We start from the raw sequence: 22225 nt of genomic DNA on the forward strand, positions 1-22225 counted from the left end.
CAAACAAATCCCTATAAGTTCCCTTTAAGCACTTTCTCTCTTTACATTCACACTCAACTCTATCTTAAAAGTGTAATGAAGAAAAAATCTCTCACATTCCTTCTCCTCTTACGACCCTAGAAGAAAATCCTTCATTCTCTCTATCTCACGCCCCCCTTTCTCTCTATCTCATGCCAAAATCTTTTTGCACCAAGAGATAAGTCCCTTCATCCAAAAGACATATGTTTCTCTTCATTGAAGAGCCTTCTAAAGTGTCTAGATGCATTGAGCCACTCCATGATACTTTTGAAATGTTTGGAGCCTTCAAAATCAACTAAAAAATAGTCACGAACCGACTTACTCCATCTTAATTTGTCTCTGGCGCCAGCCTAATGAAGTATAATTTGGCGTCTCTGGCGCCAGCCTAATGAAGTATATGTTGTTCTCTGGATTCTGACGCTTCTGGCGCCGCTTAATGAAGTTCGCGTTGTTCTCTAGATTATGGCACTTCTGGTGTCGCTTCTCTGTAAAATGGCGCATCTGGCGCTAGTTTCTGGTGCTTCTAGCGCCAGCTCTTTAGAAAATGGTGTTTCAAGCGCCAATCTGGCGCCTCTGATGCTAAGATCATGAAAACCTCCATTTTGGCTTCAAATTTTCTCATTTTTGCTATTTTTTGTTCAAAATGTATAAAATTGATATAACTGCAACAAAAACATGAAAGTATTCTTCTTTAAAGTGCAATATCACCAAAATAAGTATAAAATGTATAGATAAAATAGTACACTATTTTGGTGTATCAGTTACTACAATCATTAGCATTACCGAAGAAGGTTTGGAAAGAAGTGAAGAAGAATTTTTTCGAGGAATTGCCAAAGTTAGAAGGGATCACAATGATTTTGGTGGTTGTGGATCACTTGAGTAAGTACCCACATTTCATTCCCTTACGACATCCCTACATTGCGATCTCAGTCGCGGCGGTGTTTATCCGGAAAGTGGTCTTTGCAAGGGTTGCCAGAATCGATTTGTATCAGATAGGGACAAGGTGTTTTTCAACCACTTCTGGAAGGAGCTATTCAAATTGTAAGAAACAGTCCTTAAAAGGAGCCCCACATATCATCCCCAGACCTATGGGCAGACGAAGGTGGTCAACATGAGTTTGGAGATATACCTGCTTTGTTTTGTATCTGATAGATCGAAGCTATGGGCTAGTGGATTGCATTGGCCGAATATTGGTATAATACTTCGTTCCACACCACAGCACAAATAATCCCTTTCAAGGTATTGTATGGACATGATCCACCTCACATGATATATTATGGGCATAAACCACAACAATATGCAGTGTCGATCAGTACTTGATGAGAGGGACAAAATACTGACAAAGCTCAAGGGCCATTTACTAAGAACTCAATAAATCATGAAGAGGAAGGCGGGCGGACATAGGAGAGATGTGCAATTTAAACCAGAAGACATTATCTATTTGAAACTGAGGCTCTACTGACAGAAGACTGGCCAGGAAAAGTGAGAAACTGTCACCACGATACTTTGGGCCTTACGATGTGATGACACGCATCGGGGCGTTTGCTTACCGTTTGAAGTTAACCACCATCCGCATTACACCCAGTCTTCCATGTATCACAGCTGAAACATGCAATTGGAGATCATACACCATCGTTTACACTACCACCGACGCTGTCGGAGGACTTGGAAATAATTTTGGAGCACTAGAGATCAAAGGAGTGTACCGAGGAGTAGGGGGAGCAAAGGAGGTACTAATTATGTGGAAAGGACTGTTAGACTATGAGGCAACATGGGAGTCGTATGAGGTGATACACAAGCAATTTCCATCTTTCCATCTTGAGGACAAGGTAAATCTTTGGGAGGGGAGTATTATTACGCTCGTAACAGGCAGAACGAGACTAGTCCAGCCAGCCCACTTTTTTAACAAGCGGGCTAGTCCTTGTCAATTGGAGAGGTCGAACGACCTCTTGTCGAAGCAGAAGAGAGATGGGAGCGGGTGGTATCGAACACCACCCAGCCAACCCTCTCTTTCAATAGGTGGGCCGGTCCTCATCAATTGAAGAGGACAAACGGCCTCTTGCCACAACAGAAGAGAGATGGGAGTGGGTGGGATCCACTAGGGCCCTAATCACATATACTTAAGGAGGAATTGAAGGAGTTGGGAAGGAAAGCTTGTAAGAAAAGTTTTCAAATGTTATGAGGGGATTTTATTAAGGGGATGAACCTCGGGTTTGGTATTTTTTAAGCATTATTTTGTAGTTGTTGTGTTTTTCTTCTTTCGGGGTTGTTCCTAGCGGCGTCTAGGTTATTGGAGAGTCGATCTACCACTTGAAAGTAGATCATCTTTGAATCTTTCTTGTTTTTTCGTTTGATTATTGTAAGAGCAGCTCTTATTTGTGTTTTTCCACCTATCTATTGTGATTTCTTTGTAATTTGTTTGTTGATTTTGGTGTCGAAGTATATCAAAGTATTTACTGATAGAACATCTATCACGGGTTATTGTTCATTTGTATGACGTTACCTTGTTATTCGGAGAAGTAAAAAGTAAGTTGTGGTGGCAAGAAACAATGATAAATTTGACTATCGTGCCTTGGTCCTAGGAATTTGTGAAGGGATGTGGCTAAAAAAATATTGATGGAACTTCACATGGAGAACCAAATCACTATTAAGATGTTCAGTGATAAGCAATTAGTCATCAATATTTCAAATAATCCGAACACCATGATTGAACCAAAAATATTGAGACTGACAAACTCTTCATCTCTGAGAAGGTCAATGGAGGGGTTCAACTAAGCTATATCCCAACTTAGTATCAAAGTGTTGACATTCTTACCAAAGCTCTTTCTCAGCACCACTTTAATGATTTTAGCAGCAAGTTTGAGATGTATGGCATATGCGACCCAACTTGAGGAGTGTTGATATGTACCATGTTGTTAGGAATTTGTGGGTCTGTTGTTACATTTGAGCTTAATTATTCATTATTGTGTTTTATTTCTTTTTATTATGATGATTTGAATTTTCTTCTAATTGTAAAAGGGCTAGGCTTAATGAGAAATTAGAGAGTTTTATTCTCTTAAAATCTACACAAATTAGCATGCAATGTTGTCTCTTAAGGATTAAAAAAAAAACTTTTACCACATGCATTTTTTGGCATCCTATCATTCATAGTGATGTTTGGTTTTATTGTTTTATATGTCTATTGTATGTTTAATCTTTCGTAAAGCAGGCTTGTTTAAATTTAATTTTGGATTTGATTGAAGGAGTTGCAGTTCTGAATATTTATATACGTTGCCTGTCGGAAACTCAGCAGAGTGCGGATATTATCTTCTTTCAATCTTATACAGGCAATTAAACAAAGATCATCGACATTTGATTGAGGCGTTTATAAACATACCACCTAGTTCCTATGCATTTACATATCTAAAACCTATACCTCACATTTTACAGTTATGCCATCCAAATCTTTCATTTCACATCAAAATACCATTTTTTTAACCTATAAAAAAAGGTAAAATACACATTTTCATGCATATGTAGGTGGCATACACGTAAAAATTGAAGTTTTGCTGTTAGATATGCAAATACAGGTAAAATACACGTTTTCATGCATATGTAGGTGGCATACATGTAAAAATTTTGAAGTTTTGCTGTTAGATATGCAAATACATAGGAATTTAGTGGCATGTATTTAAATGTTACTTGACTTTTTTTATATGTGAAAAACTTGGAGGGGAAGATTTTAGTCTTGCCTATTTGAACAACATCTATTGTTATAAAAAACTTTACGTGATAGGACGCTTCCTTTTATAATTAGGGAAGTGTAGTAATGCAAGTGATGGGCTGTCAAAGTTGTTATCAGCAGTTTTTGTATAGGTTAATAGTCAGGTTATTATGGAGGTAGTGGTTGTGCAAGTTAGTATCATTAGTCTAACTGTGATGTCAAACTCTTGGGTGATGTTGAGGTGTAGATCTGGGTGTGGCGCAGGTCATAACTCATAAGGGAGATAGATGGTGTAGGTTATAAGGAATTGTAGGAGATTACAGTGCCACGTCCTCAGGGACGGAAATGATAGCTTATAGAAGATAAGTATGGTTTTTAAGTCGGCTGTGGTTGCATTATAGAATCTACTACTCCCCATATCTTGGTGTGATATAGGTATTACAGACAATTGTTGTCTGCTATGTGAAACCCTTTAAGTAGAATGAATTTGAACTCTTAAATATCAAGATATCTTTTGGTGTGATGATTAGAATTTTATTGAATACTCCAAAGTGAAGGTCATGTTTGGGATCACTTTTTATATTCTGTTCTTTATTTTTGAAAAATAAAAAAACACAAAGCAAACGCAAAAATAGTATTTGTTTATTCGTTTTTTGTTTTTAAAAATTTTATTTTTAAAACGCATAAGTCTTGTTTTCAAAATATCAAAAACATATGAATTGTGTTTTTGTTGTTTTAAAAACATATTTTGTGGAGCATCATTTGTGCGAGGCTCCACTGCCCGCTGTCGGCTTAGCACGTCGGCAGTTGGCCGCCGGCTGTCGCAGCTGTCGGGCCCTCCAGCTGGCAGTCGCAGTCGTAGCCGCTGCCCCTCGCCGCTGGTCGCAAGCTGTCGCGGGCCGCTCGCCGCCAATCCTCGCTGGTTGTTGTCGCTGCTAGCCGCCCATCCACCCATATGTAATGCTTCGTGGTGGGTGGAGCAAGGAAGACGCTGTATACGCCATAGGCCACATAGCTTAATACTGGAGCGTATATGGACCCAACTGTTTTATAAAAAGTATATTTTTTTCTTCAAAAAAACTTTAAAAATACCCAACCAAACATATTTTATATTTTTTGTTTTTAAAAACATATAAATTATAACAATACCAACCTTTTTTTTCTAAAAACAGAAAATAAAAAAGAAACAAAATAAAAACAAACTAAAAACAAAAACAAAAATTGATCTCAGACAGGCCCTAAGTGTGTTCTTGTAGGATCACTCTCGGGATGGGTGACCTCCTGGGAAGTTACACCATTGAGACAAAACCATTAGGCTATTAGGCCAAAGTAGATAATATCTTGATGGATGAGAGTTTACACCTTTAGAAATTGTATCAGAGTTTAACACCAACCTGATGATGGGATTTAAGCCATGCAGAATAAAATGTCATGCCATGGAAGCCACATCTTGAACTTTATATGAGAACAAGTGCTATATGATTAGAATCACCTCTTGAATATGTAGGTGTCTCCTCTGTGGGTTTAGAGTACTAATGAGAACATTGGTTACTTAATTAAGTATGGGAGATTGTGAAATCCTTCAAGTAGAATGATGTTGAACACTTAAACATCGAGGCACCTTTTAGTGTAATGGTTAGAATTTCATCAGAAATTTCAAAGTTAAGCGTCCTCTTGCGGGAGCACTCTCAGGATGGGTGAGCTCCTGGGAAGCTACACCATTGGGACAAAACGGTGAGGCTATTATGCCAAAGAGGATATTATCTTGATAGATGAAAATTTGGGTCTTACATGATATGGCATAATTTTGGCTTTAATGAAGGTTTTGAAGGTTACGATTGTGGCACCGGTTTTGTACTAGATGGTTGTGGCATATGCCTTGAGTAGGATGCCAAGTCTTATGGGAGGTAGTGGTGGCGTTAGTATTGTTGGAGATGTTTGTGGTGTAAGTTTTGACGGAGATGGCTATCATGTAGATCTCAGTAGACGGTGCGACGTATATCCCACATAAGTGGATGTATGGTAAATGAAAACATTGATAAATGCATTAAATCAAGTATTTATATATAAAGGTGGTGTTGATCTCTATGTGCACATTCCATAAGTCCTTTCAATCGAATTTTCGGTGCCCCTAGATGGTGCTCGGGCAGATGTGGAACTTTTTGTGGCCGGTGATGCATGGCTGAAGAAGGCAGACGAGGTGGTTGCATCTGATGTGGTTCGGATTCTAGTCACTGTTAGATTAGGAAGCAAGGTGGATAATGTTATTGGGTCAGATCACTTAAAACTATAATTAACTAATCAAGTTGTTAGTTTCATTAGACAAGCTATTAACCCCAAATTATTGAGAATATGCCCTTTTCCAAATAAAGCTGGCATTGTTTTATTTGTTTTAAGAAGAATACTTTGTATCAACATTTTTGTTTGATTGGATGGGAATTTCTGTAATCATGACAATCTCATTGGATGATTAATCCCTTTAGGATGCTTTTTCATGCCGCATGAGTATTTGCATAAAATGATCCGTTAAGTTGCTACTCACCAAATTTTGCAACATGTGTCCTCTACATTAAAATTAATTTTGTTAAATATTCTCTTAAAATTAGTGATTTAGAAAAGGAGCATTTACATACATAGCACACAATTCTTATGTATTTACATATCTCACACCTAAACTTTCATATTTACACAAGTAGTTCCCTTCAAATAATTTATTATTTCAGATATCTGGCCTCATGTCCTAAATCAATGCAGGCGCGAGAGCTGATTCTCCCCTTGAAGCATCAAAGAATTTGCAGCAAGCTGCATCACCTCAAAAACCAAAGAGGAAATCTTCTACTACTAAGAAAAATAATCAAACTTCTCTTGTGACCCCAAATTCTCTCATACAAGCTGCTGCAGTTGCAGCCGGAGGGCGCATTATAGATCCTTCTGCTGCTGCCTCTTTACTCAAAGCTACGAATTCTAAGAATGTTCATCACATCAAAAGTAATCCATCCTTCTGATGCAACACACACAAAGTCTTCTGTTGTTCCTTCACCTCAAACTTTTCTAAAGATTTCTTCAGCATCTGAGACAAAATCTGGACTCTGATGCTGATCAAAATGCTGATGCTGATGTTGCCAGAAAATTATAGTTGGTTTCAGAGATGAAAGGGTTGCAAGGTTGAAGGGAAATTTTTGCTGGGAGTTGTAGATTCACAACGTGAAGTTTTGTATTCTTGTAAGTTTGATTAGTTTCTTTGAATATTATCTTAGAAATAGTGATTGTATAAATTTCTTTTTCTGGACATTTGACCCTTTAATGGATTATAAATTCTCTCTTTTTTTTTAAAGCAATACAGGCCCAAGACCTGATTCTCCTCTTAAAACATCAAAGAAGTATCACAAAATAGTGAACAAGTCTAGCTTCATTAGGGATCATTTATATTATATTTAAAGCTGTAACTTCTAAGAATGTTCATCACATAAAAAAATGAGTTATCTTGCTACAGTGTCCACAAAATAAACAAATTAAGATTGAATATAATAGTTCTCTCGCCCAAATCAACTAAATTATAGCCACACATGTATTAGTTCCTTTTTTTTTTCTTGCTACAGATATGGAAGTTTAAGCACAAGCTTAAGGAGAAGAGAAAAAAACCTTATGTACACAGCTCCTACTAATTTTGGTGCATCCATGTGATAGTCTTTCACCCCCAATATTCAGTATTGAAGATGACACCCCACACCTTCGGATTCTATCATTAAATTCTCAAAATTACTTAATGATTTCAGCTGCTGGCTAATCGAATCTATAGTCTTTTGGCAGGCAACAAACATTTCAGAAGACATAACAAAATCCCTCTCCTGCAGAAATGTAATGCATTTTATTAAGAATATAGGAATTATTCTCAAAACTGAGAGAGGAAAAGAGAACACTGCAAAATCAAAATTTACCTTTCTCAACATAATCTTGTCTTCTTGCTTCTTTGTGGACATTTGCAGAAAAATTGGCTTCTCTTCATCTACTTCCTGACGCAATGATGACACCATGTCTTGCAGCCTCTTAACTTCCAAATGTGCTGACTCCAGCTGAGTCTCCATTTCTTCTCTGCTTGCTGCTAATCCTGCAGAAATTGCTCTCTCCTCTTCCACTTTCCTTTCCAGTAAGTTTGCCTTCTTATACAGATCCTCCACTTCAATCTTCTTTGCCACCATAGTAGCTTCTGCTTCAGCGTTAAATTCTGTTGATGCCGCTCTTTCTTCATCAATAATTCTTTCCAGCGAACTTACGTTGTCATGCAGTTGCCTGACTTCAAAATTAGCTGAACTCAGCTGAGATTGCCAGTGCTCCACTTCCTCTTCTAATAACCTGATCCTCTCCCTCAGCTTCACAGATTCCATAGTGGCTGATTCAAGCTCTACGCTCAGTTTCTTTCTATTTGCTTCTTCATCTTCCATGTTAGCAGCAAGTTTTGCAGAGAGTGCTTCTTCCTCCTTTAGTTTAGCTTCTAAAGTCTGAACCTTGGTTTGGAGCTCAAAGTTTCCTTCCAATAAGCTAATAGCTTCCTCATTGAGCTTACTAATCTCCAATTGTGCAGACTTTAGCTGACACTCCAGTTCTTTTCTCTTAGCATCAACTTCCTCCATTTGTGCATCAAATATGTGCTTTAATCCATTAGCTGCACTCAGCTCCTGTTGCAGCTCAATCAACCTGTTATCAGCCATCTTTATTTTATCACAAGTAACCTTAAGCTGGTTACGAGTTTCAGACAAAGCCATCTCCATTTCCGTTTTCTCAGCTTCAAACATAACAATCTTTTGAGTCAGCTCAGCCGATTCCCTGCGCAAAACTTCTACTTCCACCATCGATGGACCATCTGTAGTAACCAATTGGTTGGAGTCGCAGTCAATTTTGCGACTTGAGCTTTCATGACAAGCTTCAGGCAACGCGGCAAGCCTTTCCATCTCAAGAAAATCATCCATTAGACTGGTTTCAACAGTAGCCGCATTAAGATTTCTTTTGGTTGCTTTGTTTTGAACAGATTCGACACAAGCCGAGCTAACGACGGTGTTAAGAGGAGAAGATTTACGATTTGCAGCTCGGAGCTTACGACACTCGGCTTCAAGCATGGCCAACTTCCTTATACTTTCCAAATGTTGTTTACTTGCAGTCTCTGCTACTTGAGTGCTAATGTCCCTTTCCAGTGTTCTAAGATGGAGATCTTCAGTTTTTGCAAGCAGTTCGATTTGGAGAGAAGACTTTTCTTTCTCCAGTTCTTGAAGTTTTAGGCACATTTGATGATCAATAATGGAGGAGGCTGTCTCAGCTTTTACTTCGAGCTTCGCTTGAAGCTCAATGATTTGGGTTTCAAGATCAAATTTTTTGTTCTCCCATTCCTTCATCTTCTTCGTCAGCGCATCACGGAAAACTTGCTCTTGTTCCTCTCTCGATTGCCTTCGCTGCCTAACACATTCCTTTAGGGCCGCATCAAGCTGTTTTGCTCGATCTTCAAGAGCAGAGTTCTTCTGCAAAACAAGTTCAAGCTGCTTTTTTAGAGCAGCAACATCCGCCTCAGCCTTTTCCCACCCTGCAAAATAACACAGCAAAGTTTTAAAAGTATTTCCTCCAACTAATATGAAGAAATTGTAGTTCAACAGTGAGACTTGTCTAACCTGTAACAGCTTCTTCTGCAACTTTCACATGCTGCTGATTCTTCTTTAGCACTGATGCTTAGCAAAGCAGCTGATAACTTCTCGTTCAAACTCGTTATGGTCTCATTAGGATCATAAACCATCAGTTTCGATGAAATTTCCGGCGACTGAGTGTTGTTTGGAGAAGCATTAACAGATGAAACTCTCAGACCCTCCTGTTCAGCATTTCAAAATCAGAAATTGCAAGAAAAGCCCAACAGTAAATGTAAAATCCCAATATAACCCAAGTGGATTCACAATTATTAAAGCTTGAGAGCATGCCAACTGTTAGATCTTGTTATACCTTCATAAGATATTTCACTATTTCATTCATAATTTAAGATTATGGGAGGGAAAAATCTTATAAACGAAGAACGGAGCTGAGATGAAATTTATCAAAACAATCAATTTATGGTCGGATTTACGCAGGATTTAAGTGAAATCTTGCTAGATGGTCATTTTGGATAGAACAAATCCCAGGATGTGGTAAAGCTGCATTTCACGGATTTCGGCCGTAAATCTTGGATTTAGTAAATCCTACGAATCGATGGATTTAACTTCACTTGCTCTTGAGATTTAAGGTTCAGTCAGATAACAGCTTTACTGATTTTTTAAACCTGACAGAAATTGCCCAAGAGTTTCAGTAGATTTACAGGATTTAGTAAATCTGTTGTTAGACAGTTTGCTGCAATTAACCCATTCAGGATTTACCATTTACAAGATTTAAGCTAAATCTTCCCGAAAATTGATGCTGCAAAGAAAATTACCCCAATAATATTCCAGATTCAACAATGGTGCAAGTGCAATAATCAAAACAAAAACAGTAAAAACTAGCTCATCGCTGCATTATACACCTGAATCCCATAGATCAGAAATCCATGATATCTGACGAACATCACAATTAGGCCCAGCGATGAATCAATAAACAAACCTGTTCTTCATAAAAGCGCTCGGAATAAGAGGACACTGATCCAGAGCTCTCCGTCTCCGATGATTTCCTCCTCCAAAGCCAGCTCCGCCGATCCATCTCACGCTCCTCAACATCAATCAATCAAATCCATCCATCTTCAACAACAAAATTCATAAGAACATAAGAAACCGATCCAAAACTTTCAAAAAAAGAAGATAAATCAATCACCCAAAAAACAAAGAAAGAAACCTCAAAAATAGCTCAAATCCGACCATTTTGATCAGAAAAAAAACCCTAAAAAATCCACCCTAAATATCGCAATCAGCAACACAAAACCGGATAACTCCTCCTTCCCGCCTTGCTTTCTTTAATTTTTATTCTTTATTTCTGCAATTAGTTACGCGCAGTTGCAGAAGGAGTTCTCGCCTCTTGGGGAGCCCCCCGCTTCCATGATTTCAAAAAGTGAATCTTTGATTATTTGCAGGTTACTGAAACTGGTTTGTGCTGATCGCTAGATCTTGGGATGAATGCATAGCGTGGATTTTTAGCCGTTCGATCGTGGATGATCGAGCGGAGGAAGTCCAGGAAGATTGGCCAATCGTGTGGCGTATTGCATTCCTTTGAACTATTTAATAATATGTGGTATGTTTGTCCATTGATATATATATATATCTCTTAGCGAGCTATATATATATATATATATATGAAGTAAAAATGATTTGTACGGATCTCAAGACAATCTAATAGTTGGTCACCTTCAATCGACAAACCAAACTCTCAACCTCATCCATCTCATTTCGGTCGACCGACCAACTCTCTCATTCAGCCAGTCGGATAGCCCCTTAATTTTAACTATCATCTTTGATGAAATTCACATATAAGCCACTTGATTTTATATGTATTGAATGTCATCACGACCAAGACAAAGAAACATGTACGCTTACAACGATCTCGAGACAATCCAACAGTCATTTGCTTCTCTCTTCAAAGCATAATCAAATATGTAATTTTTGTACTTCTTACTTCTCATATCTTCTATAAATATGAGGGTTTCATAATATAAAAGAGAGACCTTTTTTGGGGTATATCTCATTTGTAACATCTAATTTTATAGAATAAAATGAGTCAGCGTGTCTGAAAATATCCCGACCGGGAAAAGTCCTCCTCATTTCTCTCCCTCTCTCTCAGTTCTCTCATTCTCTCGATCGCCCCTTTTTATATGATCAACATTTGGAACTAAGTTTGTAGGATTGATAGTGCATTAAGTGGGGTAAGAAAATATTGGAAGTTCAACCTCAGTGATAATATGCTAAAATTAAGTTAAATTATTTAAATAATATAATATTATGAATAATGATAATAAATAATTGTGTGTGTGTATAATATTTTAATGCCACGTTTTCATTATATTTTAAAATCAAATAAGTTCAAACAATTCCATTTAATAATTGAGAGATTCGCCACTATTTCTTTTTTTGTCTCTTTTGTTTTTTTCTTACAATTTTATCTTGCTACTCAATTAGAATATAAAATAATTAAGGGATAATTACAGATAGACCGCCTGAAATATTGGTATTTATAAATTAATCACTCGAGTGATTTTTTTTTAACTGTCGAACAGATATATTTATGTGTGCAACGATCAAATTATTGAGAATTTGATAAAAGATGAAATACATGGGTTGGGGTTTTGCCATGAATTTTGAAATTTCAGTGAGAATTTGAAAAGTGGATGAAAGATGGCGGCAATCAATCAAAATTTTCATTAGGCTCTTTTTAAAATAAATTTAATAACCGTGTTGAATCTTGATTTGTCCGTGAATCACACCCAAAGAGTAGAGTTTAAATCACACCCAAGGAGAAGAGTGTAAGTAGAGAGAGAGGGAGGAGGAGTGAATAATAATGAACAGTAATGTCGTATGAATCGTGTCATATTCATAAAATAATCTCCTTATTTATATGTGATAGGGTGCAGTATGATGATTTTATATTTTTTGTCATTATTTGAAATTTCTCAGTACTAAGATATTTTTAATATTTTACATGTATGAGTTTATCGTCTGACTGCTCTCTTTGTCGGCTAATCTTAGTTGGCCTCTAGTGAGGAAGACTTGATTCCTTAAGATCTGCTCGACTAGATGGGATCAGTTTGACCGACTGAGTTTGACCGACTGTCGATCTTTGACTCCTGATGAGGAACCTCTATATTAGATGTCTATGGAACGGTGGGAAATGCTAAAAAGCAAGATTTTCCTTGTATTGACTCTCTTGTGATAATTATCTTGGATTATCTTTTGCCTCATTTTTTTGTTTGAATGGACTGTCTTGCATCTTCTGGTCGTCTTTGATCTGTCTTGTGAGATTGTCAGCCTTGCCCTTATGGCTTTTTCTTTGATAACTTCACTTGCTCAAACAAGTAGACCTCACGGTCTTATGTCGATGGGCCCTCATTCATCACACTCTCTTCTTCTGAATCATTATATCTTCTCAGAACTACCGACACATTTTTTTTTATATACAAGTTCAAATTCTTCTTTCTTAATTGATGTCTTTGCCAATCATCTCCTTTTTTTTAAATGAACTTAAAGTTCTATGCATTGTTCTTTTCAAGACAAGACAAGAGGAATTAAATAAACATCACATGGCAAAAATAAATAAATAAAAGGTTAGGAAAGAGAATAAAACTTATTTCATAAATAAAGGGAATAATAACTTCACTACTCTACAAAAAAAATCTCATATAAAATTCAAAGCAGACTAATGTTGATGTGAAATATCATGTGGTGCATTTGGTAATATATATATATATATAGATGCATGCCTGCACCTTACATAGTTACTATGTGCTTAACAATTCCACATTGAGATTTTGAACTTCAATTATTTTCCTTTTTGGGAAATTTACATGCATGTCTACAATGCTTATGTATTTATACATCAAACACCTAAAGTTTGATACCTACACTTATAATATTTTGGTGTCATGAACATATACTTTAAAAAAAGTGTATTTTGATGTTAAAAAGGTAGCAAGATGCAACTTTTGATGTCATGTTAAAGATTTGAGGAGTATGTATGTAGGGTGGTAGATGTATAAATACATAAGAATTGTGGGATATGTATGCAAATGCATCATTTTTTTTACAAAATTTAATTTTTGAGTTACAATGCCACTCCTGCCCAACTTGCTAATCCTATTACTGTCAAAATTAAATAAATAGAAGAAGAAAAAAAAAGCTTTAGTTATTAGCAAATTAATATGGGACCGAGCAAAGACCTTATGCTTAAATAGCTTCATTTTTTGTCCTTGAGATTAATTAATGAAATTATTATTATATAAATATATATTCAATTTCATATTGTTTCAAATGTGTGGTTTATTATAGATTCCTTTAAATGGTCAATTTATAAGGAAAACTATATGGGCATATTTTGAGATGAGTGTTATATAAATTATAACAAAGTATTTATATATTATGGTTGTTGTGTGACGAAAAATTCACAGCAATAGAGTAACATTTTAATGTCTTAATTCTTGTGTGAAGTTCAAACACACGTATAAAAGAGAAGTAACGAGAAGAGATACCAAAGAGTTTTTACATGAAAAAAAGAAATCCTAGAACAGGAAACAACTACTGGGACTAGCCCAATCGAAGTAATCTACAATGTGTTTGTAAGTACATGGGCGCACACTTCTCCCTTAACATAAAAAACGGGGTAACAATCTTACAAAAAAAAATTACACGTCTTTATACAACACAAAAAATATAGGTGTTAGATACAACAACCACCAGAAGTCGGCAGCAGCAAGCAGTGATAGTCGACTGTGATTGATGGTGGTCGATGGACGGTGGTTGTTGGCTATGAAGGTCAATGGTTATTCGTCATTTTTTCTCACCAGAATAAGCTCTAGAATTTCTCTTCTTTTCTTCTTTTTCTTCCTCTCAAGTGAAAGAGCGAGATATTTATAGCTTTTTGGGGAGGGGCATTTTGGTCATTTGGCGCACAACTCCATTAACCACCTAAACAAACGGTTTGTGCTGAGCCCCATTGATCATAAGTGTTCTTTTAAGGATTGATGTGCCTTAATGACTTTACTAACCATATGATGAGATGGTTCATGTTGATCGGCATTGATCATAGGTAGATTTTAAGGATTTGAATGTCTTAATGACTTTGAAATTTAGTTATCTTAAGCTCGTAGGATTCCTCTCATTAAAATGTTTGATCCTACTATAAATATACCAAATTTGGTGTTCATTTGACCATTCAATTGATGATCCAAAGCATTCAATCATGCTTCCACGACTTGATATGGGTTTGATTAGACCCGAATTGAACCAATTTTGATAACATTAGGTTCATCTTGTCGAGACGGTCAGTTCGACTAAAAACTTGCTAAAATCGGGGCCCAAATGATCTTAAGTTTAAATTTAGAATATTTTTCATAAAACATACATTAAGATTTGTGCTTGATAAAAAATTATTGATGACACATCAATAGTCATCTTAAACAAAATTTTATGATTTAAAACATCATCCTCATGAAATTCCACTCATAATATTCAAACTCATTTTCTTAATACTTAACAATCTTATGATCCCTTGATTATCAAAAATCTTATATATAACTATTTTATGAATAAAAACACATGCAAAGAGGGAACTTTTGTTCAAATGAACAAATTTGATTAAGATAAATATCATATTCTTAAACAATTGCTTAAATATATTATATTTATCTTAGAAAATGTGAAGCATTTTTTTCAAGCAAATATCTTAGTACCAAGTCTCAAGATTCTAAAGGGAGAGCACCACATGGGTGTCCCATTCATGCAGCCCAAAGGTTGCTTTCAGTTGAGGTTTGGATGCCAACAAATTGAAATGCTCCATCTAATATGGACAGCAACGTTTCCTTCATTTCAAAGGTGATGGCAACAGCTTTTTCAGTTCCATGTGCTCGTTCAAGGCAACCATATTGTAGCAAAGAAAATATCATATTGTAATTATGTTGAAAATTATATACGATATAAGTTAGTTCATATAGCAAAGATAATATTATATTGTAGGTTTTAAATGTGACATTTATGGAGAAAGTGATGTTTCAGCATATTTTTAGGGGAAGAAATTTTTTGTTGAAGCAATAGTATATTCTAGGATTAGAGAGAGGAAGTTATGAGCAATTGAGTTTGCAATGTAGGATTATAGACTACAAAGCTATGATTCGAGTGAGTTTGTAGCATATAAGTGATGTGTAGAAAGTGTGATGTAATATTTCCTATGTTTTCTATGTTATTTATATCGTTTTTTTATAATTTTAGGTGATATTTGTGTGTGTATATGTAATATATGGTGAAAACACAATACGGGGACTATAACTAGAACTAGCCTAAAATTCACCCAATTGTCGTGAAGAAGAAGCTCTTTCATGGCGACAGAAAGAGCGGATGGAAAGCAGCGCTATAGTCTGGTGCCTAGGAGCCCAACAGCGATTTTAAACGATTTTCATGATTATGATTTGATTTGAATTTTGAGTGGTTAGTTGGCTCAAATACAAAAACACATGATTTCGTTGGATGGGGAACATCATGTCATTTTCTCTAGTATTTTTTTTTTTTTGTTATATTGAGTATGTATGAGTGTGTTCTCTATATTGCGAGAGTGAGAATACATCTAAGTGAAGTATCATTGTACAAGGAAGAATTTATCAAATACACATGATTTCGATGGATGGGGAACATTATATCATTTTCTCTAGTATTCTTTTTTTTTTTTTTGTTATATTGAGTATATATGAGTGTGTTCTCTATATTGCAAGAGTGAAAATAAATCTAAGTGAAGTATCATTGTACAAGGAAGAATTTAAGTGAAGCGAGTTAAGTCTTCTCTCGAGTTAGATTCTTCTTGTTTGTAAACACTTTCATTTTAATTTTCAATGAAATTTATTTTATATTCTCTCCATATATATAGGAGCTAGTTTTTTTGTGCTTCTTTGATTTGATAATGTGATGAATCAACTTCTCTCGATGTGATTTCCTTAATACATGTGATGGCTTTATTTGGTGTGTTACCTTTTCAATCTTTGTTTACTTTCATTTGACCAATTAAAAAGTTAAAATTTCTTGTGATATAGAGTTGCTGACCGCAGGCTATAAGCACAAGATAACACTCAATCACTTAGTGGAATAAGGATAATGTAATTAGGAGCTTACAAGCATATATAAGATTTGAGGATTCCTAGAAGACTTTCTAGGTTTTAGCTAACTTAACCATAATATGAGACTCCAACGCTTCTTATGTTTAGAAATTGTGTAAGTGTATCAATATTAGGTAAGGGAAATTCATTGGAAGAAGATTGAGGACTCATATGATCCATTTCAAAGAAACATGTCTATCATCTAGAAACCCAAAAATTTTGTTAGATTAGTTTATAAATTTTTTAGGAACATAGAAAAAATTAAAAAAACTCATTATTTCAAACTAGAATTAGAATTACAATAAAAACAACAACAACAAGCCTTTATCCCGCTAAGTGGGGTCGGCTACACGAGTCCTTTTCTCCATTGTGTTCTATTGAGTGTCATATTAGAATTTAGCCTTTAATTCTAATATATTAAGATCATTTTCTATACATTATTCCCCGATCTTTTTAGGACTAACTCAGCTTTCCTTATTATCAGTCGAATCTAAAACACCTACTCTCCTAATTGGATTATTAAATGATCGACGTTTATTGTGACCAAACCATTTAAGACAACTCTCTTTAATCTTGTTCGCCACTGGAGGTAAACCAAACCTATCATGGATATATTAATTTCATATTTTGTCTCTAAGTGTCAAGCTACTCATCCACTTACGCCTTCTCATCTCAGCAACACTTAACTTTGTTTTATGTTTCTCTTTTAAATGCAAATGTTTTGCGCCATAGAGCATTACATATCTCACCACCATCTTATAAAATTTTTCTTCTAGTTTAAGCAATAATTTTCTATCAAACAGTAGTCTCAAAGCATTCCTCCACTTCAACTAACCAACATGAATTCTATTAATGATATCCTCATTTATATTGCCATCACTTTGAACAATAGACCCGAGATATCTAAAATGTTCATACCTTTTAATGATTTGATCCCCATAGTCACAACTTTGCCACTAACTACCACTACTAAAATTATATTCCATTTATTCAGCTTTACTTCTACACAAATGATGGCCTTTAGACTCCAATGTAAACATCCATACTTCAAATTTCACTTCAAATTTTTACTGACGTCTTTCTCTAGTTTTATCCTCAAGAAGGATGTCATCAGCAAAAAACATACACCAGGGTGCTTCCTCCTTTAAATGTCAAGTAAGAGCATCTATAACTAAAGAAAAAATATATGGTATTAAAGTAGATGTCTGATGTAATCCAACTGAAATAGGAGAATACTTGGTAAATCCTCCTTCTGTTAGAACTCAAGTAATAGCTCTAGTACACATATCCTTAATTACTTAAATATAATTCATATCAACACTTTTCCTCTCTAGAAACCTTTCAAAGGAATTCTCTTGGAACCTTATCGTAAGCTTCTAAATCAATAGAAATCATATGTAGATCCTCCTTATTCTCCGTACTTTTCCATCAAACCTCTCAATAAATGTATAGCTTTCATAGTAGGCAGGCCCGACATAAATTCAAACAGATTATGAGAAATCTTTCTATGACATCTTAACCTATGGTCAATTATCCTCTCACATAATTGTAAAGTATGACACAACAACTTAACTCCTCTATAATTTGAACACTCTTATGCATCCCCTTTATTCTTAAAAAAAGGGACAAAAATATTTTTCCTTCACTCCTTAGGCATCTTTTTAGTATTTAAAATAATATTAAAAAGTTTAGTAAGCCAAGGAACTCCCAAATTTTCTAAGTATTTCCACACTTTAATTGGGCTATCATTAGGTCCTATATATTTATTACCATTTATTCTCTTTAAAGTCTCACTATTTCTTACTAATGTGATGATAAAAATAAAAAAAAATTATTATTAACGATATTAAGATCACTTAGGTTGATTACTTCAAATTTTTACTGAAGTCTTTCTCTAGTTTTATCCACAAGAAGGATGTCATCAGCAAAAAACATACACCAGGGTGCTTCCTCCTTTAAATGTCAAGTAAGAGCATCTATAACTAAAGAAAAAATATATGGTATTAAAGTAGATGTCTGATGTAATCCAACTGAAATAGGAGAATACTTGGTAAATCCTCCTTCTGTTAGAACTCAAGTAATAGCTCTAGTACACATATCCTTAATTACTTAAATATAATTCATATCAACACTTTTCCTCTCTAGAAACCTTTCAAAGGAATTCTCTTGGAACCTTATCGTAAGCTTCTAAATCAATAGAAATCATATGTAGATCCTCCTTATTCTCCGTACTTTTCCATTAAACCTCTCAATAAATGTATAGCTTTCATAGTAGGCAGGCCCGACATAAATTCAAACAGATTATGAGAAATCTTTGTACCACGTCTTAACCTATGTTCAGTTACCCTCCCCCCTAATTTTAAAGTATGACACATCAACTTAATTGCTCTATAATTTGCACTCTTATGCATCCCTTTTATTCTTAAAAATGTAGACCCAAATACTCTTTCTCCATTCCTCAGGCATCTTTTCTAATGACGACTAATTTATTACTCATTTAGCTCTGTTTTAGTCCAATTTTTCCATGGTGTACATTAGAGATAGTCTAAAATATGGATCAATGTTTTGATTTATTCCAAGGAAAGAATGAATCTAAATGATTTTTTCTATCCTATGATCCACCGATCACTTAGTGCAAGTTGTATGTTTAGAAAGCAACCAAATAATGAAGTGCTCATTCATGCTTTTCCATCCAGAATGCACTTAACATAAGTTGATATAAATGTAAACCATATAATGAAATTTCATTAACAAATAATACTTTATGTCAAGCACATTTGCAGGAATATGAAAACTAATGGCGCATTTCACAAAAAATTACAAATTCATCCAGCAATATAAATGGACTCCTAAGCAACTTCTTACCTGAATAATAGCTGGAAGTGGAACAGAAAGGTTCTCAAAATCTTCAATTTTAAATACTATAGCCTGCGAAGAAGCATAATAACTATGATTGTACAAAATGTGCAAGAGGAACATAAACAACACCCATAAACTTCCAAATAGACGGGTCATAATTTACATCTGTTTAGTTACAGAAAAAAATTGTTAGAGATTAAAAGCATATCCTATACAAAAAAAACAAAAACCTATCTCAGAACTAGATCATGAATTCAAAATGAAGTAAACAAAGGGGAATTTATATTAGATACCACCCAATTCTTAACGTATTTACACATCTAATACCAAAACTTTACTTTTTTACATTTATACCATCCAAATCTTTCATATAGCATCAAAAATATCATTGTTCTTTCTTTTTGAAAGTAAAACATAACTTTCCCATGCATAGGTAAGGTCACATATATGTAAAAATTGAAGTTTGGGTATTTGGTATGTAAATACATAAGAATTGAATGGAATGTACATAAACCTTAAAAAAAAAACTATACAACAATGTTATCTAATCATATAGCAAATAAATGGCCTTCATTTCAAGTAATACATGCAGCATTACACAAGAATTACAAACTAAAGAGTAGAAGATGACTTTGTGACAGTGGAAAGATTATTAGCATGTTAAAATGTTTTTATTGCAACAGGTATATGCTATTATAGCTACTGTTCAGTTAAAACTCATGGTAATTAATTAAGTTATTACCATGTAAAAACTTATAATTTTAATACAAATATGCCGAGTTCGGAAAAATTTATTTGATTCGGTTAACAACTCAAACAATAAATCCATAAAGGCATAATAATCTTGCATATGATACATATATATGCTATATACAATTCTGACTCGCAGTATTATTACACCGAATCATCAAAGCTTTAAAATCATCAAGGCATAATACATTTACACACATTCAAATAAGATAAATACGATTCCTCGGCTGATACTGTTAGACTTAAGTTATTTCTATCTTCCTTTAAAGAAATGCTAAGAAGAGGTTAGATTCTTTAGTAATAGAGTCTATCACCACTTGAAATGACCTCCCTTAAACATTTCGACCTAAGTACTTTCCACCTTCTAAAATTGACAAGCTTAGGAATGATATTACCTCTTTCACTTAGTTAAATAATGAGTCAATCCATGAGGCTTGGGAAAAAAATAAGTCATTGCTTAGGAAGTGCCCACACTATGCTCTACCCAATTGGTTAAGTATTCAAACTTTTTTATAATGGGCTAATGAGATCTTTGATGTTGATAATAGATGTGACACTGGGGGAGGGGGGAGTCTTTAATTTCAAAATCATTTGAGGTGGTGTACGCATTACTTGAAAAAATGACTACTAATAATTTTTAATGGCCTTTTAAGAGAGTCAACCCTGTGGGAGTTGAAAACATTCACGAGCAAGATATTCTATAAATTTTGACTCCTTAAGTACCTGTGTGTGCATATAGAGGCACGAATCCCTGCAGAAGAACTTCCTAACACACTACCATGCATATGCAACATGCATGCACACCAAAAACACAAAAGAAAAGATATCTGACTAAGACAACCAATCCAATAAAAATAATAGCCAGACATCAAAAAGACTATATATCAACCTAGATCCACACACCATCTAACAAAAAGTGTTCTAACCTAGTACCTAAGTGCACAGGGTAAGCCTCCGGCTACCGTACGACTTTTACGGGGTCGTCATGACGGCTTCGTCCTAAGGATCCAAGGGATCTAAAGAATGTCACAAGAAGAGGAGTGAAATTTAAAATATGTGGCCTTACATATGACTAAACTTATATAATTTAAAAGTAGAGTGGATCACACTAAATAGTTGAAATTTATTTTATGCTTTTAAAATAACAGACCTACAACGTGGGTCAACAATGCATATGACACACATTAGAACCCTTGAATCTTTAGCACAGTCATACTCGTGTCGATCCCGATAGTTTATTTGATCGAGTCTCATCTTCAAGTCTTGTGTTTATCCTTCGGGATAGATACAAGATCTGAGGTACAACGCTCTTTCATTTAAACTATGAAAAATATGGAACTAAATATATATATGTAAATTAAAATGTCCTTCCGAAGCGGGCGACGAGATTTTGATTCTGGTGATCGACAGCTTCTGATTATGGTGATCGACAGCTTCTTACGGGCAACTCCTCCTAACGTCAGTTGTTGCTTCACATAATGCTTCGTTGTAAGGAGTGGGCGACAACCGATTGTGGTCAGTGGTGACCGGCGAGTGGTGGTCGACAGTGGTTGGTGGTCATCGACAACTGTAGGAGTAGGAGGCAACTTCAGTTCCTTTTCCAAGCTTCAATCTTATTTAGACTTCAAGCTCTCTCTTCCTCTACCCTTATGAGAGGGGTGGGGTTTTATTCATAGATATATGCTTATAATTAATGAAAGAATATGAGCCACTTTGATCAAACAACTTGGAGAGATTCCCTCAATTGGACGGTGTTTGATAGACATTTGGGTGCCTTAACGATGTCAAATTTGAGTTATCTTGGGCTCGTTGGATTCGACTTGTCGAGATGCTCAATTTGACAATAAGTTTGTGAGGTTCAACATCTGTTTGACCTTCCAAATATGACTGAAAAGTTTTCAAAAGTGGTTTAACGACTTGATTGAGGCTTGATTTGACTTAGATTTGACAAATTTTTATAACATTGACCGTCTCGTCGAGCCGGTTAGTTTGACTATAAATTTGCTAAAATTAGAGTTATGAATGACGAAAAAATATTACATCAGTACTACGCACCTAGAGTAACATGCGTAGCCAATAAAATAACGCCACGATACCCTGCGCAACAGAGGAAA

At 35.3% G+C, this 22225-nt stretch overlaps 2 protein-coding genes across 2 annotated transcripts in view; one reads left to right on the forward strand and one right to left on the reverse strand.

Annotated features, from left to right (window-relative positions):
* The window catches only part of LOC110030282 (telomere repeat-binding factor 4-like), a 42177-nt gene extending 35118 nt beyond the window's left edge, over window positions 1-7059 (forward strand). The window contains exon 7 of the mRNA XM_020732919.1: window positions 6476-7059. Within this exon, the coding sequence (XP_020588578.1) occupies window positions 6476-6726 (251 nt within the window). The 3' untranslated portion in view covers window positions 6727-7059. The remainder of the gene's footprint in view (window positions 1-6475) is intronic.
* A 129-nt stretch (window positions 7060-7188) lies between these two features.
* On the reverse strand, window positions 7189-10938 carry LOC110030276 (filament-like plant protein 3). The gene is given in 6 exon segments (XM_020732910.1): window positions 7189-7569; window positions 7660-9293; window positions 9379-9416; window positions 9418-9572; window positions 10328-10457; window positions 10556-10938. Coding segments are annotated over 5 exon segments (2067 nt in total). The 5' UTR covers window positions 10424-10457; window positions 10556-10938; the 3' UTR covers window positions 7189-7425.
* Window positions 10939-22225: the final 11287 nt, after the last annotated feature.

Source organism: Phalaenopsis equestris, unplaced genomic scaffold (genome assembly GCF_001263595.1).
Source record: "Phalaenopsis equestris unplaced genomic scaffold, ASM126359v1 Scaffold000692, whole genome shotgun sequence".
NCBI classification, from domain to species: domain Eukaryota; kingdom Viridiplantae; phylum Streptophyta; class Magnoliopsida; order Asparagales; family Orchidaceae; genus Phalaenopsis; species Phalaenopsis equestris.